The sequence below is a fragment of the Saccopteryx leptura genome, chromosome 9 (genome assembly GCF_036850995.1).
Source record: "Saccopteryx leptura isolate mSacLep1 chromosome 9, mSacLep1_pri_phased_curated, whole genome shotgun sequence".
NCBI lineage: Eukaryota > Metazoa > Chordata > Mammalia > Chiroptera > Emballonuridae > Saccopteryx > Saccopteryx leptura.
The window spans coordinates 92,487,350-92,514,610 of NC_089511.1; the positions used below are offsets into that span (position 1 = coordinate 92,487,350).

General features: G+C 45.6%; 1 protein-coding gene across 7 annotated transcripts in view; it reads left to right on the forward strand.

The window, feature by feature from the left end:
* Nucleotides 1-27,261, forward strand: part of MARCHF8 (membrane associated ring-CH-type finger 8) — a 130,756-nt gene that overhangs the window by 92,452 nt on the left and 11,043 nt on the right. For 5 of the 7 annotated variants that reach the window (XM_066349637.1, XM_066349638.1, XM_066349636.1 and 2 more), the window contains 5 exons: nt 17,113-17,195; nt 17,435-18,277; nt 19,687-19,867; nt 21,590-21,737; nt 22,144-24,805. In XM_066349637.1, the coding sequence (XP_066205734.1) occupies nt 17,113-17,195; nt 17,435-18,277; nt 19,687-19,867; nt 21,590-21,737; nt 22,144-22,445 (1,557 nt within the window). In that variant the 3' untranslated portion in view covers nt 22,446-24,805. Of the gene's footprint in view, nt 1-17,112; nt 17,196-17,434; nt 18,278-19,686; nt 19,868-21,589; nt 21,738-22,143; nt 24,806-27,261 lie in introns of those variants that run through there. The other 2 variants (XM_066349640.1, XM_066349642.1) reach the window with 2 other exon arrangements.

Genomic DNA, 27,261 nt, shown 5'->3' on the forward strand with positions numbered 1-27,261 from the left:
ACTATAAAGTGGGACAGACCAGGAGCTTGGACACACAGTTCCTGCTATCACAATTGCAGGGGCTTCCCTGATCCCTTGCCCTTCATGGGAAGAGCTGGTTTTCTGCTTTTCCCTTGTCTTCTTTTGTGGTTTGCCTGTCTTGGTGAGACACCAATAAATAGGATGGCCCCCCGTCCTCTGACTCCGCCATTTCTTTATCGTCTGCCCGAATCCAATGGGAACCTGCATGTGAATGGCCACGATGGCGGCTCCTGGCCTTACACAGTCCCTACCAGGAGGGGGGGCATCCCTGAGAATGCCTGTTAGACTTATGGTTCCAGCAGGGGCCAACCTGCCAAGTGGACGGCTATAGCCTTCCAACCGGCCACTGAGACTATTTGAATGGACACGGGTACAGATCAAAGCAGCGAATGGGCAGAATTAAGAGCTGTTTGGCTAGCTGCCCATAATGAACCTTCGCCTCTGGTGATCTGTACTGACAGCTGGGCTGTCTATCATGGACTGACCCTTTGGATTGCTGCTAGGCACATTAACCAGTGGATGGTAATGTACCGTCCACTATGGGGTCAGGCCATGTGGCAGGATTTATGGGAAATAGGACACCAGAAGCAGGTGACAGTATATCATGTCATGGGGCATACCCCTCTAGCCCATCCTGGGAATGATGAGGCAGATATGTTGGCAAGGGTGCGATGGTTGGAGACTGCACCTGCAGGTGATGTGGCACAGTGGCTCCACCGGCACCTGCTCCATATGGGACAGAAAACTGTGGGCTACGGTTAAGGCATGGAACTTGCCTGTGTCCTGTGCACAGGTACTTGCAGCCTGTGAGCAATGTGCAGTATGTTCTAAGGAGCATCCTCGGAGACCACTGGTGTCACCTGGACAGGTCCAGAGGGGTCGTATTCCACTGACACGATTGCAGATAGACAACATTGGACCCTTACCAAAGTCAGAAGGGTACCAGTATGCAGTCACTTGGGTAGATACTGCCACCGGGCTGCTTGCTGCTTACCCTGCCCATAACCCTGACCAGAGGGCAGTCATACAGGCTCTGGACCGCCTGAGTGCTGAATATAGGCGACCACTGGTCCTTGACAGTGACAATGGTACCCATTTCACGGGTTCTATGGTGAGGCAATGGGCTCAAGAGCTGGGGGGTGGACTGGAAGTACCATGTTCCCTACCACCCCCAGGCTGCTGGTATCATTGAGCGGTATAATGGACTCTTAAAGCAGGGACTGCCACAGGAGAGAGGCACCAGCTTTCTTACTGGATGAATACACTGCTAGTGGACAGTACTCTGGATTTTGAATGAGAGACCTCGACGGGGGAACCCAGCTCCAGTAGCGGCCCTCCGCATCGGGGAGCTGTCCCCATTCAGTTGTAGGTACACTCCAAGGACATTTTACTCAAGCCAGGCTTTGGACAGCAGGGCAATGTGCTCTTGCCTGCTCCAGCAGCCCTTCTTAAAGGCCAATGGCTTTGATGGACTTGGCCCTGGACTGTACAGGCCCCCATCTGAGATGGGTGGCCTTGTGGGCACCATGGGGAAAGGGGATAGAGGTGGACCTTCAGTTAACTCATTGGGCAACCAGCACCTGGCCACCTAAGGTAGAAGTGTATTATCCCTTGAGTGCTCAGGGGGACAGCATTATGAAGGGCACCTTTGTAATTTCCTTTTTTTTTTTTTTTTATTCATTTTTAGAGAGGACAGAGAAGGAGAGAGAGAGACAGAGAGGGAGAGAGAGGAGAGAGAGACAGAGAGAGAGAGAAGGGGGGAGGAACTGGAAGCATCAACTCCCATATGTGCCTTGACCAAGCAAGCCCAGGGTTTCGAACCGGCGACCTCAGCATTTCCAGGTTGACGCTTTATCCACTGTGCCACCACAGGTCAGGCTGTAATTTCTTTATGGCCAATAATGAGTTCTCCTATTTTACTACACATAGAACCAGCAGATGCTGGTGTATTGGCCAATAACGTTTGGTATGCCTGCTCAGGGCGGCTTCTGGTACCACCTACGGTACTGTTTGCAGACAAAACTCTGGCCTGTATTCTGCCAGAGGGAAAAGATTTGCCTCTGTTGGTGCTGCTGACAGCTTTCTTATTTCACCCAAAGCTTTTGATTTGTTAATCCTATTGCTGTATTTGGTACTGTTTCTGTTTATGCAATGTATCCCACGCCTTGCACAGTGACCCTCATGGAAGATACCTGTGGTTTAGATTGTGAAGCAAGCAAAAGGGGTGGAATGTTGGTCAAATAACTTTGTAAATATGATATATATGTTTGCTCTCTTATAGTTTGCATTGGGTGTGGGGGACAGGCTGTAAGCAGGCCAGGTCATTATAGCCTGAGGCTTAGTTTTAAGACTAAGCTTTTCCCCACACCCTTGACTGATTGCATGATGTGGGGTGGTGCACTCTCATGAGGAATCCCATTATACTTCAGATAAGTGACTTTGTATCAGAGACTTCCTTGTTTGTATATTGGATTAAAGGTTTTGAGTTCTATACTATAAAGTGGGGCAGACCGGGAGCTTGCTCTCTTTAGGTTCCTGCTATCACCATTGCAAGGACCTCCCTGATCCCTTTCCCTTCATGGGAATAGCAGGTTTTCTGCATTTCCCTTGTCTTCTCTTGTGGCTTGCCTGTCTTGGTGAGACACCAATAAACAGAATGGTCCACCATCCTCCGACTCCGCCACTTCTTTACCGTCTGCCGGAATTCAATGAGAACCTGCATATGCATGGTAACGATGGCGGCTCCTGGCCTTACAGGCTTCTTCAGTGTTCCTTGGTTAGAGTCCTCTTAGTTTAGTCCAAAGTTGGTTTTTTCAGATGATGGTTCTTAAAATTGAGTTGTAATCCACTTTGGTTCTTGTAGGTGGAAGTTGGTACGTCCACCTACTCCATCGTCATCTTCCTGCCATCCTCTTCTATTGTTTTTCTAGACTCTATTTCATTTATTTTTGCTCCGATCTTTATTATTTCCTTTTTTCTACTTTAGGCTTTCTTATTTTCTTTTTCTAGTTCCTGTATGTGTAAAGTTGCATTGCTTATTTGGGATTTTTCCTGCTTTTTGAGGAAGGCCTGCATATGTCTAAACTTTCTTCTTATAACTGCTTTTGCTGTATCCCATGAATTTTATAAAGGTGTGTGTTCGTTTTCATTTGTCTGAACATAGTTTTTGTTTTCCTCTGTTATTTCCTCTTTGATCTGTTGCTTACTTACTATCATGTTGTTCAATCTCCATGTATCTGTGGGTTTTCCAGCTTTCTTCCTGTAGTTGATTGCTAGTTTTATGCCCTTGTGGTCAGAAAATATGCTTGATATAATTTTTTTTTGAGATTGGTTATTGTTTTATTATAATCTGACCAGAACAGCGTACATTCTATAATTTTTCTCAGTAGATCATTTCTGCCAAAGGAAAGTCGTTGGATTTCTTTTTTTTTTTTGTATAAATAAATTTTTATTTTAATGGGGTGAAATCAATAATCAGGGTACATATATTCAAAGAAAACATGTCCAGGTTATCTTGTCATTCAATTCTGTTGCATACCCATCACCCAAAGAGAGATTGTCCTCCGTCACCTTCTATCTAGTTTTCTTTGTACCCCTCCCCCTCCCCCTCTCCCTCCTTCTCTTGCCTCGCACCCCATAACCACCACATCTTGTCCATGTCTCTTAGTCTCGTTTTTATGTCCCACGAATGTATGGAATCCTTCAGTTCTTGTTTTTTTCTGATTTACTTATTTCATTCCATATAATGTTATCAAGATCCCACCATTCTGTTGTAAGTGATCCGATGTCATCATTTCTTATGGCTGAATAGCATACCATGGTGTATATGTGCCACATCTTCTTTATCCAGTCCTCTATTTTTTTTTACACTGATTAAAGCCTTTAAGCAAACTCTTGGCAAATACAGCAAGAATCCATAAAAAAGTATTGTGCTTAACATGTTTACCAAGTCCAAGTTGGCCCAACACCATGCCAAATCCCTAAAAAATACAACCCAACCCCAGTTCAGTCTGTTAGGAGCTGCCACAAGGAGCAGGAATCCAGGAAAAGTCCACATGGCACTGGAATTGTCACAATTCTATATTTTGCAGCTCACGTCCAAGTCCCAATGACCGCTGCTTCTAGCTGGTAATGATTTAGGTAGACTGGAAAAGCCATCTGCAGCATGTGTGAATATAAAGCTTCTGTTCTCCTCTGCCTGGAGAGATGACACCAGGTTGCTTTTCCCTGGAGCTCTGTGACTGTGGCTTGGTAAAGAGAACCTTGGGATACACTAAGCTGGGTGGCAAAGGTAGATTCATAATAGAAGTTGGCAAAAGGGGGAAAGAGAGTTCTAAATTAGGAGTAGGTCCAAGCCTGAAATATGAGTGGGGCATTGAGGTAGGAGGAATAAAGGAAACACTATATATTAAGCAAAGCAGCAGAAAATAGGACTATCAACACCCACAACAGAGATCTTTGAGGGAAGAATAAAAAACCTGACTATTCCGCCAAAACATAGTTAAGTGGCCCTTGTGCAAGTGAGATCAGTTTACCTGCTTCTTGGAAGAAATACCCTAGGCTCGTCCACAGTGTCGTAGATGGGGCTGACAGCCCTGGGCACCTTCAGCCTTCAGTGGCAAACCCCAGTATTCTGGGCAAGGTTAGGTCATAGGTGGCTGGAGCAGGGCTGGAAGAGACTGAACCCTCCCTTAGAGGAGCGAGGAGGAAGCCTACCTTCCAGTGTCCCTGTTTCCTCACAGCAGAGGCATGTAAGTCTGGTAGGCTTTAGCTCAATGACCTTCCTATTCACTATTGAAGCAGGACCCAGATGGCATCCTATGAGACCCCTTTGGGGCGTTGGAGGCTTTAAGGGCATATCCTAAAAGCTGGCAGTTCCCCTGATCTCTATTGGGCTTTTTCTGCCTCTAGGTATCTTAAAATCCATGCTCAGAAGATCTCGCTGAGGGGTTTGAGGACCCCTATCCGCCTATATAAACATTGGGTAGCTTGATCAACAAGGGCATTCCTAGGCCCTAGCTGGTTGACTCAGTGGCAGAGCATCGGCCTGGTGTGCAGGATTCCCAGGTTCGATTCCCGGCCAGAGCACACAGAAGAAGCACCCATCTGCCTTTCCACCCCTCCCCCTCTCCTTCCTCTCTGTCTCTCTCTTCCCCTCCCACAGCCAAGGCTCCACTGGAGCAAAGCCACCCCGGGTGCTAAGGATGGCCCCGTGGCCTCTGCCTCAGGCGCTAGAATGGCTCTGGTTGCAACAGAGCAACACCCCAGATGGGCAGAGCATTCCCCCCTGGTAGGTGTGCCGGGTGGATCCCAGTCAGGAACACGCAGGAGTCTGTCTGACTGCCTCCCCATTTCCAAATTCAGAAAAATACAAAAAAAAAAAAAAAAAAAAAAGAAAGAAAGAAAAAAAAGAGAAAAGAAAAAAGGGGGGGAGGCATTCCCTTGTGCTTAAAGCTCCAGGAAGCATGGAGTGAGCTCAAGTATGTCCTACGAAACATGGAGCTCTATGTTGACATACAAGTCTTTGAAGAAGGAGGAACTGCTGAAATAGTTCATCAGCATTTGTCCCTAAGACAGCAGTCTTTATAGTGGAAACACCATAAGTAAATATTTGCTGTCTGTATATAGATTAAAGGGGGAATATGGCAAATGCTGAAAAGCCATGATAATGGCATATAATTCTAGATTTTGAGCTGATTTTAAGTTGACATTTTTAGTATAAAGTTGTCCATTGATTTGCAAGAGAGATTTGCCGTTTAGTGGAAGTTTCCCAGAGCCGTTGTTGATCCTTTGACAAAAGGAACAGCAATAATTTTGAGGTTCAAAACCTATAAGCTGTAAGGGTCGCCTATGCCCCTTGATAATCAAGGAGGTGACAACATCAAAATATGGAAGTGTATTCCATGGGCTATTAGATGGTTCAATGTGCCCAAGCTGTAGCTGCTCTTGTACCAATTGAGCAGCTGCCCTAAGTTTCTCCTGAGAAAGGGGCCATTGGTCTACCCATACAGGATTATCTGATTTCCAAGTAATTGTGTCTGCATAATGCATTATTGATGTAGCAGGAGCTACCAAGCCCCTATGCTAAATTTTGATATCCTAATCCACACCTTCTGGTATTGGGTGCCACTTCTCTGGGGGTGAGAATTCCTTGCTGTTCTTTCCCTAGTCCCTTAGTGGGCAAAAATCCCCGATCAAGCATCTGAGTACTGACTAAACCATTAGGACTGACAAGCAGCACTCCCATAGTTTTCAAAACATCTCTAACTCACAAATTAATTGGCCATCCAGGGAACACATAAGGCTTTTAATCCAGAATGACCTTCTTAATCTTCCCAATGTACAAAACTAGAACTTTGTTGAGGGGATTTACTCTGCCCTATACCTTGTAATTCTGTGGCTGCTGCATGAGTGGGCCAGGAAGGAGGCCAATGTAGCTTAGCAATAACAGATACATCAGCTCCAGTATCTAAAAGTCCTTTAAATTTATGCTCTTGTATTGTTAGTTCCATTTCAGGGTGTTCCTGACCTATTTTTTTTTTAATCCAATTGGCAAAATCAGAGGAGCCAAATCACCAATTTGCTTGGGGCCCCTTTTGCAGGATGTGGCCTGAGAAGCAGAATTAGCATCCTTATACTATTCTTCTAACTGTCTGATGTAGCCGTGAGACACATTCCTTTTTTTTTTTTTTGATTAATTTTGATGGGATGACATTGATAAAATTGTCTTCTGTCACCTTCTAACTGGTTTTCTTTGTGCCCCACCCCTACTCCAACCCCCTCCCTCTCCTCTCTCCACCCTGTAACCGCAACACTGTTGTCCATGTCTCTGAGCCTCATTTTTAAGTCCCACCTATGTATGAAATCATATAGTTCTTAGTTCTTTCTGATTTTCATATTTCGCTCAGTATAATGTTATCAAGGCCCATCCATGTTGTTGTAAAAGATCCTATGTCATCATTTCTTATGGCTGAGTAGTATTCCATAGTATATATGTACCAAAGCTTTTTAATCCACTCGTCCTCTGATGGACACTTGGGCTGTTTCCAGATCTTCACGATTGTGAACAATGCTGCCACAACCATGGGGGTGCATTTCTTCTTTTCAAACAGTGCTATGGTGTTCTTGAGGGATATTCCTAACAGTGGTAAAATGGGGTCAAAAGGCAGTTCGATTTTTAATTTCTTGAGGAATCTCCATACTGTTTTCCACAGTGGCTGCACCAGTCTGCATTCTCACCAGCAGTGCAGGAGGGTTCCCTTTTCTCCACATCCTCGCCAGCACTTATTCTGTGTTGTTTTATTTACGGGCACCATTCTGACTGGTGTGAGGTGATATCTCATTGTGGTTTTAATTTACATTTCTCTAGTGATTAATGATGTTGAGCATTTTTTCATATGCCTATTGGCCATCTGTGTGTCCTCTTTGAAGAAGTGTCTATTCATTTCTTTTGCCCATTTTTTGATTGGATTGTTTGTCTTCCTGGTATTAAGTTTTACAAGTTCTTTATAAATTTTGGTTATTAACCCCTTATCAGACGCATTGTCAAATATATTTTCCCATTGTGTAGTTTGTCTTTTTATTCTGTTCTTATTGTCTTTAGCTGTGCAGAAGCTTTTTAGTTTGATAAAATCCCATTTGTTTATCCTGTCTTTTATTTCACTTGCCTGTGGAGACAAATCAGCATATAAATATATTGCTGCCAGATATGTTAGAGAGCTTACTGCCTATGTTTTCTTCTAAGATGTTTATGGTTTCACGGCTTACATTTAAGTCTTTCATCCATTTTGAGTTTATTTTTGTGAGTGGTGTAAGTTGGTGGTCTAGTTTCATTTTTTTTAAGGTAGCTGTCCAATTTTCCCAACACCATTTGTTGAAGAGGCTGTCTTTACTCCAATGTATGCTCTTATCTCCTTTGTCAAATATCAGTTGTGCATAAAAGTGTGGGTTTATTTCTGGGTTCTCAGTTCTGTTCCATTGATCTATATGCCTGTTCTTATGCCACTACCATGCTGTTTTGAGTACAATGGCCTTATAATATAACTTGATATCTGGAAGTGTGATACCTCCTGTTTTTATTCTTCCTTTTCAAGATTGCTGAGGCTATTCGTGTTCTCTCTTGGTTCCATATAAATTTTTGGAATATGTGTTCTATATCTTTGAAGTAAGTCATTGGTATTTTAATCGATATTGCACTGAATTTATAAGTTGCTTTGGGTAATATAGACATTTTAATGATGTTTATTCTTCCTAACCATGAGCATGGCATATGCCTCCACTTGTTCGTATCTTCCCTGATTTCTTTTATCAAGGTTTTATAATTCTCCAAGTACACGTCTTTAATCTCCCTGGTTAAATTTGTTCCTAGGTACTTTATTTTTTTGGTTGCAATGGTAAAGGGGATTGATTCCTTGATTTCTTTTTCTGACAGTTCATTGTTAGTGTATAACAATGCCTCTGATTTCCGAGTATTGATTTTATATCCTGACACCTTGCCGAATTCATATATCAGGTCTAGTAGTTTTTTGACTGAGACTTTAGAGTTTTCTATATATAATATCATATCATCTGCAAATAATGATAGTTTTACTTCTTCTTTTCCAATTTGGATGCCTTTTTTTTCTTTTTCTTGTCTGATTGCTGTGGCTAGGTCTTCCAGAAGTATGTTGAATAAGAGTGGTAAAAGGGGGCACCCCTGCCTTGTTCCTGATCTTAAGGGGATTGCTTTTAGTTTTTGCCCATTTAGTATGATATTGGTTGTGGGTTTGTCATAGATAGCCTTTATCATGTTGGGGTATGTTCCCTGTATTCCCACTTTGCTGAGAGTTTTGATCATGAATGGGTGCTGGATTTTATCAAATGCTTTTTCTGCATCTATTGAAATTATCATGTGGTTTTTTTCCTTCCTTTTGTTTATGTGATGAATGACATAGATTGATTTGCAAATATTGTACCAGCTTTGCCTCCCAAGAATAAATCCCACTTGAGTATGGTGTATGATTTTTTTCATATATTGCTGGATCCAGTTTGGTAATATTTTGTTGAGGATTTTTACATCTAAATTCATCAGGGATATTGGCCTACAATTTTCTTTTATTGTGTTGTCTTTGCCTGGTTTTGGAATCAGAATTATGCTTGCCTCATAAAAGGAGTTTGGAAGTTTCCTTCCTCTTGAATTTTTTGAAATACCTTTAGAAGGATAGGAGTTAGTTCTTTGAATATTTGGTAGAATTCACTTGTGAAGCCATCAGGCCCAGGACTTTTCTTTTTGGGAGTTTTTTTTTGTTTTGTTTTGTTTTAATCATTTTAGAGAGGAGAGAGACAGAGAGAGAGAGACAGGGGGAAGGAGCTGGAAGCATCAACTTCCATTTGTGCCCTGACCAGGCAAGCCCAGGGTTTCGAACCGGCGACCTCAGCATTTCCTGGTCGACGCTTTATCCACTGCACCACCACAGGCCAGGCCCTTTTTGGGAGTTTTTTGATAACTGCTTCAGTCTCATTTGTTGTAATTGGTCTGTTTAGGTTTTCTGATTCTTCCAGATTGATTTTTGGAAGATTATATGTTTCAAAGAATTTGTCCATTTCATATAGGTTGTCTAGTTTTTTGGCGTACAGTTCTTCATAGTACTTTCTTACAATGTTTTGTATTTCTGTTGTGTCAGTTGTTATTTCTCCACTCTGGTTTTAATTTTTTTTTATTTGAGTCCCCTATCTTTTTTTCTTGGTGAGTCTTGTTAAAGGTTCATCGATCTTGTTGACCTTTTCAAAGAACCAGCTCCTGGTTTCATTGATCCTCTGTATTGTTTCTTTAGCCTCTATGTCATTTATTTCTGCTCTGATCTTTATTATTTTCTTCCTTCTACTAGCTCTGCGCTTTACTTGCTGTTCTTTTTCTAGTTCTTTTAGATGTAGGGTCAAGTTGTTTATTTGAGCTTTTTCTAGCTTCTTGAGGTATGCCTGTAATGCTATAAACTTTCCTCTCAGGACTGCTTTTGCTGTGTCCCATAAATTTTTTAGTTGATGTATGCTCATTATTGTTTGTTTCTAGGAATTTTTAAATTTCTTCTTTGATCTCATTGTTTACCCACTCGTTATTTAATAGCATGCTATTTAGTTTCCTCGATATGATTTCAATCTTCTTAAATTTGTTGAGACCGCGTTTGTGCCCTAACATGTGGTCTGTTCTAGAGAATGTACCATGAGCGCTTGAAAAGAATGTATATTCTGCTGTTTTAGGGTAAAATGTTCTGAAGATATCTATTAAATCAAGTTGATCTAATACAGGGGTCTCAATCTCACGGCCCGTGGGCCACACAAAATTGTTCGGCGGGCTGCATGCAGCCCACGGGCCGCGAGTTTGAGACCCCTGATCTAATATGTCCTTTAAGTCTGCTGTTTCTTTGTTAATTTTCTTTCTTGAGGATGTATCTAATGATGTTAATGGGGTATTGAAATCCCCTACTATTATGGTATTGCTGTTGATCTTGCCCTTTAAGTCCATCAAAGTCTGCTTTATATATTTAGGTGCTCCTATATTAGGTGCGTAGATATTTATAATGGTTATATCTTCCTTTTGGATTGCTCCCTTTATCATTATGTGGTGACCTTCTTTATCCCTAACTATGGTCTTTGTTTTAAAGTCTATTTTGTCTGATATAAGTATTGCTACCCCAGCTTTTTTTCATTTATATTTGCGTGAAATATTTTTTTCCATCTTTTTATCTTCAGTCTCTGTGCATCTTTTAATTTGAGGTGTGTCTCTTTTAGACAGCATATGTATGGGTCCTGTTTTCTTATCCATGCAGCTACCCTATGTCTTTTGATCGGATCATTTAAGCCATTTACATTTAAGATTATTATTGATATGTAATTGTTTATTGCCATTTTATTCTTTAAAACTGAATTCCTCTTTTGCTATATTCTTTTTCTCCTTTGATCTGTTTACAACAAGTCCCTTAGCATTTCTTGCAACTTTGGTTTGGTTGCTGTGAATTCCTTGAGTTGTTTTTTGTCTGTAAAGCTTTTTATTTCTCCTTCAATTTTAAACGATAGCCTTGCTGGATAAAGTAGTCTTGGTTGTAGGCTCTTGTTCTGCATTACTTTGAATATTTCTTGCCATTCCCTTCTGGCCTCAAGTGTTTCTGTTGAGAAGTCAGAAGTCTTCCTTATGGGGGCTCTTTTGTAGGTGATAGTCTTTTTTTCTCTAGCAGCTTTTAATATTTTCTCTTTATCACTTAGCTTTGGTATTTGAATTATGATGTGTCTTGGTGTTGATTTCTTTGGGTTTCTCCTTAATGGAGTTCTCTGTGCTTTCTGAGCATGTGAGATGTTTTGCTGCCTTAATTGAGGGAAGTACTCAGCTATGATATGTTTGAACAAAGTCTCTATCCCTTGTTCTTTCTCTTCTTCTTCAGGAACCCCTATGATGCGGATGTTATTTCTCTTCATGTTGTCACAGAGCTCTCTTAGAGTTTCCTCAGACTTTTTGAGTCTCTTTTCTTTTTTCTGCTCTGCTTTTGTGCCTTTATTTATCATGTCCTCTAACTCGCTGAGTTGATTTTCTGCTTCATCCATCCTGCTTTTAATTCCTTCCATTGTATTCTTTATTTCAGATATTGTATTTGTCATTTTTGACTGATTCTTTTTTATTATTTCAGTATCCCTTTTTATATTTGCTATCTCTTTATTTAGGTTTTTGTAATGACCATCTGTTGTTGTAATATCTTTGAGCATCCTAACAATCGTTATTTTAAACTCTGCATCTGGTAATTTGGTTATATCTGATTCATTTAGGTCCTTTTCTGGGGATTTCTCTTGGTTCATTTGTGTTGCATTTCTCTGCCTCCGCATTTTCTCTTCACGGGAGTGGCTGTGATCACGTGCTTGAAAGGCCTTGTTGCCCCGCCCCCATAGATGATGTTATGCTTGGTCCTGAGGGCAGTGGCAAGCACCTTTGCTCAGCTGCGGGTCTCTGCCTGTTTCCGGGCTTTCGCCCCGCCCTTGCAGGAGGAGCCCGCTTGTCCAACGGCTGCTAGCCTTGGCTCTACCGGCCGGGCAGGACTGCGTGGCCACGCTCAGCTCAGTAGCGGAACTCCTCTTGTTCTGGGCTTTTGGGTACACCTCGCAGGAGGAGCCGGCTCCCAAGTCAGACCACAAGCCTGGGTTGCACAGGCTGGACAAGGCTGTGCTTCTGCACCCTTGCTCAAGGGCTGGTCTCCACCCTTTCTGGGGTTCCCGCCCTTCTCCCGCAGGCTGGATTACAGGCTGCTGGCAGCTGGGCTTGACTGCTTTTGCATACCCCCTCCTCCCCAGCCCGGCAAGACTGAGCTCACACCTGAGCCCAGTGATGGCCAGCCGGTTTCTACCCCTGCCAACAGAACGGCATTTCCGTCTCCCACTGCTGACCGCCCTCCGGGAGCCCTCAGCTGCGTGGGTGCAGGCGCTGCAACTCAGACCCTAATACTCATTACTGTAGCCCCGAAAGCTCCCTCCTAAGCAACTCTGCTCTGAGGGCTGCAGGGGAGCTTGTTTGGCTGCTCTCCTGCTTCCCTTTGCTGGTATTGCTGTTTCCAAGGGAAATATTCACTTCAGATTTGGAGAGTAACTCGTCCCAGGCGTTAGGCTGGCTATCTCCCAAAATGTTTCTCCCTGTGCCTCCTAGATTACACTCTCTTCCTGCTACTCTGGTGTTCTCCTCTCTCCCTGACCCCCGGATCCCTGGTTGAGTGGTTTTGAGAGAGGTGTTCTGCGCGGTCCCTTTAAGAAGAATCCTGGGTCTGATAAATCATTCTCTTTCTCACAAATGGTATCCTGACTTGTTTCCAGCTAAATACTGTCCTTACGCCTCTTCTAGGCTCTGGGGCTCAGGCTGGGGCTTTGTTCCTGGGAATCAGGACCCTCCCCTCTCTGCTAAACTCACTTCCCGCCACGTGAGTCTCTCCCGGCTGCTGTTTACTCCGGGGAGCTGGGCAGCCCTCTTTGCATTTCCGCTTTTCCTACCAGTCTCGGTGTGGCTTCTTCAGTGTTCCTTGGTTGAAGAGTCCTCTTAGTTTAGTCCAAAGTTGGTTTTTCCAGATGATGGTTCTTAAAATTAGTTTGTAATCCACTTTGGTTCTGGGAGGTGGAAGTTGGTACGTCCGCCTACTCCAGCGCCATCTTGTCTTCCCCTTGATATAATTTTAATCTTGGATTTATTGAGGCTGGTTTTATGGCCCAATATGTGTTCTGTTCTAGAGAATATTTCATGTGTACTTGAGAAGAATGTGTAATCTGCAATTTGGGGATGAAATGTTCTAAAAATGTCTATTAAGTCAATATGGTATAATATGGCATTTTAAGACCATTATTTTCATATTATTTTTTTGTCTGGATGATCTCTCCATTGAGGTAAATGGAGAGTTAAAGTTCCCCAACTCTTTTTGTTACTGTTAATTTCTGTCATCAACATAAGAAACATTCAAACCTGTAATTTTTATGAGTTTATTGAGCCAAACTGACAATTGCCAGGAAGCCAAATTCAATGGATTGAGAAAATGCTCTGGGAAATGGAAGTTTTACCACTTACTTATTCTATGCATCCGATTTAACGGGGAAGACATGAGGGTGTTACATGAAATCCACTGGTGATAGATTAGGGAGGCAGGAGAGAGCAAAGGGGGGAAATCGTTGGGATTGGATAAAATGTAAAACCAATGGATACAAACATCTTTTACATTTTTAAGGGCAGGGTAGATAACTGAACATTTACAGCACATGGAGATGGTGTGCAGGAGAACAAGATGATGATGAGGGGCTCCGGTGGGAGATTGTGCCCTGAGGTGTCTGGAAAAGGGGTAGCTCTGACATTCTAGAGCTATATTGTCATAGATGTAAAAAGACAACAGACAGGTTCAGTTCAGGTAAAGATTTTCTTTGTCAAGGAATCTATAGGTCCATGGTGGGATTACCTGTCATTACTCGATTTTAGTTAGGAATTTTTATGTTCAGACCATCCTGTGTGGTAACTGCAGGTCTCTGAGTCTGTAAGGCCACCATGCAGGCTCCCCTGAACTTGTTGGGTTCAGCATGTGTTCCCTTTTTTGTCCACACTGCCTTTATGTTTATTAGTATTTGCTGTTATATATTATACTTGGGCTTCTCCTATGTTGGGTACATATATATTTACGGTTGTTCTATCCTCTTTTTGCTTAACCCCTTTAATATTATGCAATATCTCTCTGTCTCTTTTTATATCCTTGCCTACAGATGCTGAACAGGGCTTGTTACCCATAGAAGTAAAAATAGGGAGCAAGAAGTTCAAGAAGGCTTTTTATCTCAGACTGGGTTAGTACTGATTCTCAGAGAACAGGACATTAGGAGTTCAGGACCCTAGTGTAGCTACCTTCAGCCCACTTCCCCATGGTGAGTAACAGCAAAGGCCTATGCTCATCTTCACAGTCTAGACAGCAGAGCCTTTGCCTGTACTCTGGCCAGGCTGAGGCAGAGGAACCCCTGAGGGTGAGCCCAAGATGGGTGCCTAGGAGGAGAGTAGGTCCTGCATTGGGAATGGAACAATATTATGTCCACATAGTTATGAGACACCCCACACACTGGCCTCATTTTGCTTTAGGAAAATCATGACAAGGTCTTTTTCATTTTTCTTTTTCTTTTTTTTTTTTTAAGAGAGGGAGATGGATAGAAAAGAAGAAAGATAGAAGCATCAACTCATAGTTGTGGCACTTTAGTTGTTCATTGATTGCTTTCTCATACATGCCTTGACCAGGGTCTCCACCCAAGCTAGTGACCCCTTGCTCAAGTCAAAGATCTTTGGGCTCAAGCCAGCGCTTAAGCTGGCAACCCCATGCTCAAGCTGGTGAACCCACGCTCAAGCCGGCAACCTTGGGTTTTGAACCTGGGACCTCAGCATTCCAGGTCAACACTCTTTCCATTGAGCCACCACCTGGTCAGGCGAATCATGACAAGGTCTTGATAGGTTATTTGGCGTGCCATTTTCAAGACTACAAATAAATTAAACATTAGAATCTTAAAAAGTTTAACCAGTTGCCTGGAGCAGTGGATAGAGCGTCCGACTGGGATAGGACCCAGGTTCAAGACCCCAAGGTCACCAGCTTGGACCCAAAGTCGCTGGCTCGAGCAAGGGATTACTCGGTCTGCTGTGCGACCCCGCGCCCCCCCCCCCCCCTGTCAAGGCACATATGAGAAAGCAACCAATGAACAACTAAGGTGTTGCAATGAAAAACTGATGATTGGTGCTTCTCATCTCTTTTCGTTCCTGTCTGTCTGTCCCTATCTATCCCTCTCTCTGACTTTCTCTCTCTGTATTAAAAAAAAAAAAATTTAACCAGTAACTTTTTCAAAGAAAACATACTCAATGTTCATATGTACATTTTGTTAGAAAATAAATGTAGATTCTTTGATGACCCAGGAAGTGTGCTAATTGAGGAATGCTATGTGACTTTAGCATACACATGCAGCATGGTAGCATGTGACTTCTTGGATGAGGTTTCTTTAGGTTGAGTTGGATTTTAAATGATGTTTACTTCCCATGCTGAGGAGCAGGAGTAGTGATCCAGTGCGCACCTCCAGTGCTGGCCCTGCTTCTTCCCACGCTGGGGCATTCGCAGGAGAGGAGAAGGGGAGAGGGGGGAGGGGGGAGGGGGGAGGGGGGAGGGGGGAGGAGAGGGAAGAGGGGAGGAGAGGGGAGGGGGGAGGGGAGAGGGGGGAGGGGAGAGGGGAGAGGGGAGAGGGGAGAGGGGAGAGGAAAAGCTTCCAGACATGGTGCTGCCTATCTGGGTGGCTCACCCAAGTCAGGAGTCCTTTACCTGGAGTGCTGGGGGAAAGTGCACCTCTGGGTGAGGCACTTAGCCAGGCCGCAGCTGGGGAGCTGTGGACCTGAATGGGATTCCCAGGAAACTAAGGAGCAGGACTGAGGGCCGTTGCAGTGGTTCTTGGGAAAGTGGGTAAGTGATGTGGGCTTGCTCTTGATAACAAATTCGTGGTACAGCTGGCCCTCCATATCCATGACTTCTCATCTGTGTTTTTCCACATCTGTGGATTTAATCAACCATGGATTGAAAATATTCAGGAGTGGGGGGATATCCCAGAAAGTTCCAAAAAGCAAAGCTTGAATTTGCTGTGTGCCAAGCACTACCCTGATTCTACACTCATGAAGTGATATGTAGGCACACCCTGCTGTAGCCCGTCTGCAGGTATAAGTTATATATCAATACAAATACTACACCATTTTATGTAAGAGACTTAAGCATCTATGGGTTTAGTATTCATGGGAGGCCTAGATTAATCCTCTTAGATACCAAGAGACAGCTGTGCTGTTGGTATGCGGCTCTTGTGGTCTCCTAGAGCAGATGCTTGTCCGGCTAACTGTCCTAAGGAGAAAAGAATGCATTACCACTATGGTATATCCTCACCCTCCTAGATTTTTCTCTCTAAGTTTGACTTATTCATTCATGGCCTTTCAGAGCCCCTGCTTTATCTCTTGACCTCTTGCTACACGTTCTTTCAGATTTAAATTTTCTCTGTTGTTTGTTTTGATTAGAACTCTTGGGAGCATTCTGTGCTCACCCCTCTCCCCAGCCACAGGTTAAGCTGTGGATAGGTGGCACTGTAACCTCCCTTTTGTGTAAACAGCTCTGGTGGCATAGCAAGGTTTAATGGCCTGACCATGAGGTCATGAGGAGAGTGCACACGGCTGGCCTGCCTTGACGAGGCTCCTCCCAGGAACCTCTGGTGGGGAGGAGGGGCAGCAGCGGTGTGCCGTGCATGCAGTTCTTTTGTTCCTGCCACACATCTATATTCGGACTAATTAAGTTCAGATGCTTAGGAAGTAAATCTACAGAGTCTGAGATCGGTGGTGCTAGTCCAGAGTCCCAAATCTTTCTTGGCTACACTTTATCCACATGTAAGAAGAGTACTGTTTGATTTGTTTTGTCTCAGCTGTGGGACCTCACACGTGTACGGAGCTGCAGGAAATAGACACCCTGAGAATCTCTCCCAGTCCCCATTCAGAAGGAAAAGGTGTGCACAGTCCTGTCGACTGTCTCCTGAACACTAACTAGAGGTGTGTCGTTGCAGGCTGGGGCTCCTCCGCTGGTGCCGGCTCCTGTGTCTGCCTTCTCTCGCACCTCTGCTACGCCTTCCAACCAGGACATCTGCAGGTAACGATGCTACGTAGCTCATGGTTCCTGTTAGTCCCAGAAGCACACATAGTGACTGTAGGTTCTCGATGTGTTTACTTGCTTGGTTAATATGCCTTTGCTCTAAACAGTTGGCCCAGTTTTATGTGCTGTTTGCTCACCAAGTTACCATGTGAGTCTCGTTTCTTCACTTTTATGTCCGTCCTCTTTAAAAATTGTTTTTATTTCCTGTGTTTTTGCCCACTGTTCTCTGCATGCAGTTCCAGTGCAGTGTTTTCTGAGTGTTGTCACCACAGTCCCATGCAGTCTGCTGTTGTCCTGACAGTGCCTCAGTGCCAGAGCTCTCTGACACACGTGCTCACCATGACAGTTCTCTGTAAGGACACACTACAGGCATCAAAGAGAAATTCCGGTGGTTCAGAATGGGTTCAGGTCTTGAAGCCTGCTAAGAATACCAGAGCTAGAAGAACACTAAAGTTCTCAAAATCCCTAAATGATGTGGATGAGAAGGCCCAGGACACTCTGGAAATTTTTGACTATGTGGAAAGAACTTGCTCCGAAGGGAAATTGATAGTCTTTCAAGATCCGTGTCTCAGAATTAACAGGTTCCACCATAAACAAAAAAGACCTCTGAGTTGCAAACCTCTTGGCCATTCCAAACATTTTTGTGTTTCACCCCTGTTTGCCAAACATCCAACTGCCTCCGAGGTGGAAGGTGGCAAGGGGGGCATGCATGCCCCTCTTTTGGAAGAGAAAGCAGATGGTGAGGCCATTTCCAGAAGCCAGCAACTGCTCCAGTACCTGTTCTCCATGTCATGTGGCACAAGTGCCCACAGCCTGCACAGGCTCCATGATCTGGAGAGCTGTGCTGCTCACCTGCACACCACCCAGTCCTCCAGCGGTCTGGCAGGGAGCGCGGGGTTCTGCTCCGATGAAATGGGAGACGACGACGTCTTTGAGGACAACACATCTGTAACATCCAGGAACGAGGCCCTGCGGGCACCCCTCTGCTCAGTGGAGAAGGATAGTGACCTGGATTTTTCTCCCCTCTCTGAGAAATGCCCCCCCATCTCTCCCGTGTCCACAGCAAGGGATGCCTGCAGGTTGGTTTGCCAAGAACCACCATTCTGCCCATCTCTACTCCCGACACCTGTGTAGCCTCATATTGCTTTTAATATGTGAAGTTTCAGGAAAATGAATTAGTAAGCAATTATAGACAATTGTGGATTATTAGTTTCCTCCAGAAGAATGGAGTATTGATATCATTTGAAAAACCAATTTCTATGACATAGGTCCCAAGATAGTTTCACAGATGATAAAAGAGGAAGAAGCTACACATACTAAGATCAAGCTGACTCTTCTTAACTAAAAATAAGTAGGTTTTGCAGAAAGAAATTGGAAGAAAGTATTCCAGCTTGATGGTCTAGAATTTCAAGATTGGCAAACCCCCCCCCCCCCCCCATTTTACCCCTTGCTCTACCTGCAGCGTGGTTTGCTTTGGGAGTAACGATCCTCCCTCCCTTCCTCCTTTTCTTCCTTCTTTCCTTCCTCACAGCCACCTGTATCCAGGTCCTAATTCCACTTTCCTCCTTCATCTCCTCTCATGTGTAGCATGTTTAGCCCCAAAACCCTTCAGAATTCACTTTTTGTCACCACTCTCATGCCTTCCTCATTTTGACCTTGACCTGACCCAGTCACCCCTCCTTAAGGCCAGCTATGATCATTTCTGACAACGGGTCAGCAGCCCTATCATAGGACAGGCCGCCTAGAGCCTGGCCAGTGCCAGAGCTCAGCTCCTCTCCCTCAGTGTCTTTGTCTGCTCTGGAGCTGCTGGGAAGAGTCATTTCATCTTCTCAGAAGTTTGTTTTGTCTCACGAGGTCAGTAGCTATGTCCTGTCGCATGTACCCTGAACCTTTTGATATAATGAATGATTTAAATTCCTCACTTATTGCTATGAGTGGTCCTACAAAAAGAAATGAAATTGCAGTACTCTATAATATTGTTTAGGTTCAGGAGGGAAGTATTGAGACTTTTGTGTTTACTCTCTGATGGAAATGTGTAGCTGTGGTGTGTGGAGGTGAGGACAATGATTATAACTAAAAAGCAAATACTTTCTTAAATCACTGGTATTTTTGGAAAGCAGAGTGCTGGTTTTGTTATACATGGAAATTTTTTTCTAATTATTTTAACATTTTAATTTCTGGAAGGTGCTTCCATATTATTTTAAATTTGTCTTTTACTGACATCCTAAAGACTTACCAAAGGTGACTGCTCTGTCGTTTCTTCTGTCATTTATTCCTCTCGGATGCCCAGTGCCATCCAGACTTTCTGTGTTGGTGTGGTAAGCTAGAACTGTCTAGTTTGTAGTAACTGTCCTCATTTAGGTTTGTACGTCTTTGTGCTTGTAGTCCATTCTGTGATGTTCTGTGAAGAGTTCTTTGGGGCTGTGATCTTCGCTGACATGTTACCTTCTACATCAGATCCCTCCTCCTGACTGTCCTCCTGCCCTAGGATCTGCCACTGTGAGGGGGGTGACGAGAGCCCTCTGATCACCCCGTGCCGCTGCACCGGGAGCCTGCACTTCGTGCACCAGGCCTGCCTGCAGCAGTGGATCAAGAGCTCGGACACACGCTGCTGCGAGCTCTGCAAGTACGAGTTCCTCATGGAGACCAAGCTGAAGCCGCTGAGGAAGGTGCGTGCCCACAGGTGTGGCGCCTGGCCTGGCTGGGGCCTTAGCTGCTTGTGTCATTTCTTTCAGAGGCGAGGGTGGTGCATATGTTTCTTGTTTCTGGTCCTGATTGCCACGTTCCTCCTTTCAGTCATACATCTTCATGTTCCTTCCAAATAAGGCTGCTTGCTTGTCTGTGGCCGTCACTTGGTCCTTGGCCTGTTTTATACCGTTTTAGTCAGCAATTAGCTTTACATGTATTAACACATTGCTGACCGGCAGTTTTATGCAGAAGTTTATCTCATGTCACCGGCTATTTTTTCGTAATTGAGTATGAAAGTGAAACAATCTAAATAAACTTCAGTATACTTTATTTATACATAATGAATTTAAATGAAACTTTGTACATATCTGCTACATATTATATTTTATACATATTACATATTTTAGTAATTATTTTGGTGTGGTATAGCAATCTCTTACATGTAATGGTCTGCAACATGTTTTGCAAATATTGCTGCTCTTTCCTTTTGAAACACACCCTTTACATGTTCTAGTTGGACTTTTTTTTTATACCAGTGACTATTTTTTCTAAAACGTGGTCTTTTAGTTGCTCTGAAAAGCCTAAAAGGTGAATCAGTGTGAGGAGCTCTTTTAGAAGAACCAGAAGAAGTGTCAGGTTCTGAGCTGCACTCATTTGAACCAGCAGATAGCCATAAATTGAACATGATGAAAAAAGATTTTACAATAACCTTGATACGTATGTTCACACTGCGAGCAGTTAGAAGACAGTCCAAGTTTAGACTGCTCGACACTGGGATTGTGTTTGTTTGCCGTACCTTCGATTTTCCGGCCTCACGCCTGGAGGAGTGGGAAGAAAAGGAGTTCGCGTGAGCATATAGAATGTGTGCTGTTTTTCAAACTTTGACCCTCAGGGCAAAGAGTCACAAATATAATAATCCTATATTACCCTGAGTTTCAAAAATTGAAATAGCTAATGCATGTACAAACATGAGTTAACTCGTGAGCGGTCAACGTTTGGGCATGAGAACAAGTTAACTCATGAGCAGTCAATAATGTGTTAAATCTTCAAGCTCTGCCTCTAATTAGAACTGTACACTGGCGATGAGTCTCTCTCCCCAGCACAGCACAGTAAACGCTCGTGTACATGTCATGCAAAGTAGTTCTTAGTGGGGTGGGTGAGTGGGAAAAGGCACCACAGGAGTGCGGCTTTCCTCACCCCGTCCCCGCTCCTTCTGAGAGGACATGTCCTGCTCATGTGTCCTGTAAACACTGTGTGTTCAGCATATCTGTCTGTATGTCCACAACATAAGATTTTTGTCTGGAACAATAGAAGACTTGTTCTTATCTCAAAATTGTAATGCATAAATTGAGAAGGGACTCACATTAGATAACAGTACAGGACAATGCCAATTGAATGCCGAGTTACTTGGCGGTAGAACGTGTGAGTCAGAGAGGGAAGTGCTCACTGTAAGCTGGAGCTCTGGGGAAGAAGAGTGGAGGCAAGGATCATCACAGAACATGTGGGTGCTGACAGACACCAGAATCTGGGGCCTACTTCAAGCCAGTGGTTTAAAGAGAATGACTTTAGGTATTTGGGGAAATTCATTTCATTTGGGAAAGAGGGAGGGGGAGGAAAGCCCATCTTACCCTCTGCACACTCTCACCGCCATAGTAGCCTCATCCTGTGAGCTGAGCCTTATGCGCTGCGTGTTGTCTTCACAGTGGGAGAACTTGCAGATGACAGCCAGTGAGCGCAGGAAGATCATGTGCTCAGTGACGTTCCATGTCATCGCCATCACCTGTGTGGTCTGGTCCTTGTATGTGCTCATTGACCGCACCGCTGAGGAGATCAAGCAGGGGCAGGCAACAGGTATGTGTCCAGCACTGAAGGGAACACAGCACGGAGGTCAGGGTAGCACACTGAGTTTAGGGATTGGAGCATTATTCCAGATTGATTTTCAAGTCAGACCTGGAATGTTTGGGTTTCTGGAAGGGGCCACCAACTGAGACAACCAGCCGTCATATTTGGAGGTTTCTCTTGCTGTGAGTAGTTTTTTAAACCTGGTCAGAAGAGATCCAATCATGAGGAGAGAGAATCTGCATGCACTGCCTCCTGGAAGAGCAGGGTAGAAGGGGGGACACCCTTGCCCACTTCTCCTTCTGTGGAGTGAGCTTCGAGGAGTCAGGTCAGTGGGTTATGGGAAGTTCCTGAGTTGTGTTTCACTTCAGATCTTCAGTTAGGTCAGGTGACAAGCTAACCAGGTTTTCCCTTTCAGGAACCTTAGAATGGCCCTTTTGGACTAAATTGGTGGTGGTGGCCATCGGCTTTACTGGAGGACTTCTTTTTATGTACGTTCAGTGCAAAGTGTATGTTCAACTATGGAAGAGACTCAAGGCTTATAACAGAGTAATCTATGTTCAGAACTGTCCAGAAAATAGCAAAAGGAATATTTTTGAAAAACCTACACTCACAGAGCCCAACTTTGAAAATAAGGATGGACACGGAGTGTGTCATTCCGACACAAATTCTTCCTGTTGCGTAGAGCCTGAGACCGGAGCAGAGGTCGCTCACGTCTGACAGTGTGGAAGGCGCAGGTCCCGGGACATCCACAGACTGCTGAGGAAATTGTTTACTGCCAGTTATGTACCCTTTCTCATGTGCTTTATTAGAACTGACTGGACAGGTCACTGTTTTGAGGGTTTCTCTTTCTCTAAACCCTCCTAGTGACTCTCCTGGAAAGTTCTCGTGCTGGCTATCCATTTGTGGGTCCCCTTCTGACAGCGTGTCTGTGGGAAAGGAAGGTGGAAGAGCCCTGACCCCATAATAGGGAGCTGGCCCATGCCCTGAGCAGAAGGAGAGAATGAAGAGTCAGGCCGAAGGAGGAGCAGGAGCACGGTGGCACCAGGCCCTGAGGCACAACTCTTCAATTGGCAGCAGTGCCCATCCTGGAGCGAAGTGTTTAGGAATGTCCAGTGGTGATGGGAGGATTCCCTCCCCACCAAGGAGATCCCAGGGGGGTGCACCCCCTCTGCCCATGGCTGCTACGAGTTTTTCCCCGAGCAGACGGCCCTGGTGCTCTGAGCGTGGTGGCAAGTGGTTCACTAAGCAAACAGCACTTTACAAAGGGCATCTTTATTATGTGTGTCCAGTAAGATCGAAACTTAAAAGAAAGTCTCATTTAAACACCTTCTCTTCATGACCCTCATTATCTCTTTTATGTTATAATAGATCTAAACCCCTTTTTGCCTGATGTGTTCTAAGAAATGTGACATTTGTGTTCATCAAAGGAACTTAAGACTATAAAGCAGGATGAACAGGTCTGACACTTTCTCATAACATTTTATGGGAACAAATGGATTTTAAGTGGCAATTTGAGCATAATTTCTATGGTTTCAAGCCTGTTTTATGATAAGTCTTCATAGGCCTGCCCCCCAAACATTATTTTTGTCAACACTGAAAAGAAAGGGCTTCTGAGATCTAAACAAAAGGAAAAGAAAGGAATGATGAAAACAAATTTGAATATTTAAAATTGTTTCCTTTAGACAGACCTCTGTAGGTTTTGCTGGCTTCACACTAAGACAGTGAGTGACCACCTGGCCTGGGGTGTCCACTCAGGTGCCCTGAGACCTCTGCCAGCCGGCCAGACTGCCATGGCCCCCTGTACTACTGTCCACAGCCAAACTCCCAGCCTTTTGTCGCCTTAACTGGACTGAGCAGATGATCTTTCAGGCCTGTGGCCTTGCAGTCAATCTGTGCTGTCCTCAGGGATTTCACGTGTACCATTTTTCATGAAACACACAAAACCAAAATCACTTCCATCAAATGGATTTTTTCCCTTAAAAAGTCTACTTAAAATTCTGTTTTTAAAAACTACTTTGATTGCACCAGGGTAATGAGTTAATCCAGGAAAAGAGCCAGGAGGACTGCAGGGTGACACATGCGTGCTCAGATGCTCCCTTTCCTGGCAGGCCTCTCTGTGCAGAGCCCCTCAGGTGAGGTGCCCAAGGCCTCCCTTAGTCCTCTGAGCCTCTCTGTGTGTTAGGAGGATGGAGCACACGAAGAGGATTCCTTCGCTTTCCGGGTGGAAGGAAGCTCTGGAGGGTGCTCTGCCACCTTCTCCCACCAGTGTCTAATTCCGCAAGGTCACAGGTTCTGACCTCAGCAGTTGTTCTGCCATGCCTTCCTCCGGCGGGGCAGACACTATGCAGCCACAGCTAACCCCTGAAAATTGATCAGCTTGCCCTCTTGCTGCCTCCCAGGCCACATGTGGCCCCTGCCTGTGTCCACTGTGCTCAAAGTGCAATTACCCACATCCTTCTCTGCCTGGAAACACCAGGCACACTGCTTACTCAGGGCTGCTGAATCCTGGTCATCCTCAACTATCTCTTAGAAATGGCTTAGGCAAGGTCCCTTGTCTCTGCCACACTTTAACAGCGGGTGGGTGGTCAGGTGAAGACGGATAGATGTTTAAGTGGGAACCCTTTCTTCTCCCCTGATGGAACCCCTTATGCTGAGCTTAAACAGTAGAGACTTCCCATAGAGAGGTATGTGTGCATCAGTAGTAAGAGCCCCTGGGCAGCCCACCCACTGTGGCTGGCACCCCCTATGGCAAAGGTGCCTTTGTAACCATGACTGTAGTGTTGCTCCCATGCCCAATGGGAATTTTATGTAAAGCCCTCCTACTTCTATTCAGGAGGGCAGCATGATCTCATCACCCCCCACCAAGTTCCCTAGAAGCCCTCTGCCTGTGGAGGGCTGTCCCAGTTCCTCCTTGCCTCTCCTGGAAAGGCACACACGTGCTCCTTTGCCTTTCTCTTTCCTTGCAGGTTCTACTTGAGCACCTCTGACCTCATCCATAGGCTCTGCGCTAAGCGCCTCCCACCAGGACTGACAGCGAGCCTGAAGCCCCGCTCGGCTAGGCTGGGCTGCGCTGGGCTGGGCTGCGCTGGGCTGGGCTGGGCTGGGCTGGGCTGGGCTGCGCTGGGCTGGGCTGGGCTGCGCTGCGCTGGGCTGGGCTGGGCTGGGCTGCGCTGCGCTGCGCTGGGCTGGGCTGGGCTGGGCTGCGCTGCGCTGGGCTGGGCTGCGCTGGGCTGGGCTGGGCTGCGCTGCGCTGGGCTGGGCTGGGCTGGGCTGCGCTGGGCTGGGCTGGGCTGGGCTGCGCTGCGCTGCGCTGCGCTGCGCTGCGCTGGGCTGGGCTGCGCTGCGCTGGGCTGCGCTGCGCTGCGCTGCGCTGCGCTGGGCTGGGCTGGGCTGCGCTGCGCTGCGCTGGGCTGCGCTGCGCTGGGCTGCGCTGCGCTGGGCTGGGCTGGGCTGCGCTGCGCTGGGCTGGGCTGCGCTGCGCTGGGCTGCGCTGCGCTGGGCTGCGCTGCCGCCCAGTGGGAACAGCAGTCTGCAGCTGCCCCTTTAGCCTGTCAGCTTTCCCTCGCCACACTTCTGGGTTTAATCTGTAGTTTCCCCTCAGTTTGCAGCAGGCCTTCGTGGGAGGGTGGCTTCTGGCTGAACCGTATGGAGACCTGGGGTAAGCTTGCAGGTCCCAGGACCAGGAGGGCTGGCGCTTGGGGCCAGGCCAGAGGGAGGTGGAAGCAACTCTCATGGGTGTCATCAGCCAACCCTGATTTGGCCTTTATTCCCCCAAATATTAACAGCACAACTCAAGGGCTTCTGACTTCTGCTGCTGTCAGCAGTAATTTGGTTTTTGTGCCCAAGTTTAAGAATTTCCTGAAAACTTTATAAAAAGGTCTCTTCCTACTCTAGGCCTCTAGCATGCCCCCCCCCCCCTTTTTTTCCTTTGCTTCAATCCACTTTTTTCGATCTTATGGGTCTAGTTTTCAGACCTGAAGATGTGCCCTCTCTAGCTACAGCTATACGAGCCCCAGGCAGTTGGGCCAGTACAGGAACCTCAGGTAATGCCTAAGGGGTTGTAGCTGCTTCCACCACCTGGTGGTCAGAGGGAACAGGGAGGTCAAGGTCCATGATGCTAGAGATGTGGCCTAATGCAAGCACTTTTGATTTGAAATATGCAGCTTCCATCCCTAGCCCAGGAAAAGACCTACTAAACAGCTCATCACCTCTTTAGATGCAATGTTTCTAGAAAGTTGATTGTTAAAAAACAAATTTACACTGGCATATGTGGTGTAGTTTCTAAAAGGCACTTCAGAAGTTTCTAGTTATCTGAATGTCTAGTTTTGTATCCTTTGTGTATGTTCACTGTTTCTCAGTATTACCTACCACTCGAATAATTTTCTGTGCGGGGCTCATTTGTGCTATACACAGGAGTGTCTAAATGGAGCAATAAAGCATTTCTTTAAAAAGAACTTTGGCCCTGAAAGTGTTTTCCTGGAAAGAGGCTGGGAACCTTTGTGGGTTCCTCTACTTGCGCCTCATGGAAGGAAGCTGTGCACTCTCTGGAGCTGTCCATTTTCCTTCACTGTCCCTTCAAGGGAGGACAGCTCCCCCAGATGCTGGTAGTCAGTGGGGAGGAGGTAGGTTCTGGGGGGGGTGTGGGCATGGGACTAAAAACTGAAGCAGTTCACAGTGTGCTTGTTTGAAACATCTAAGATATACCTGAACTTGCTGCCCTGAGAGAAGCCAGACTCAAGGCCAGGGTGTGTATGGGAACATGACCATTGGGACAGACAGTTGCTTAACTACCCTTATCTGTTGAAACATTTAGTAAACCACAGCCCAGCTAAGCGAATGTGGGATCAGGGGGTGACCCACAGGATTGCTGGCATTCACATAGACTGGCTGCACCTTCTGGGTTTTGACGGGGCTTCCCTGACCAATGGCAGTGCCACTGAGCCTCCAGTCCAGATACTGTGAGCTCTTCCTCCCACAGCTCTGCCTGTGTACGTGAGGTGGAAGGAAGGGAGACCAAGGTTGACCCGGTGTGCCTAGGTACTGGACGGTGCCCTAGGTGAGCCAGGAGACTTCATCCACAAGTTAAGGGCACTGTGGTAGGCTCCCAGGAGGCTCAGGAGCTAAGTAGGAGGATAATTTGCCTAGTTCCTTCCTTGCCTTCAGTGGAGAAGGGGTCTGCAGCCCCAGGTTGAGCTATTGAGGCGTCTGGAGGAGTGGGGTCCTGTTGCAGTGCTAGCAGAGCTAATGAGCGTGCTCAGGTATGTGCTTGTAGGAGAAAGCAAAGCTGGGACACGCCCCAAGCTGTGGTCAGCTGTGGTTGGAAGAGGAGTGAGGAGGTGTGCTGAGAGAGGAGGGGCTGCCTGAGAGCCTCTGTGTTTTGGGAGGAGGGTGAATTTAATGAGTGGCTGAAGAAACACCCAATGGGGTCTCATAGCAGGCAGGCTTAAAACCTCCAGGTCTTCCTGCCATTTGTGACTGGCTACAAAGTGGCAGGGTATAGGACTCCTGCATGACCACCTCTAGGGAGCACTCC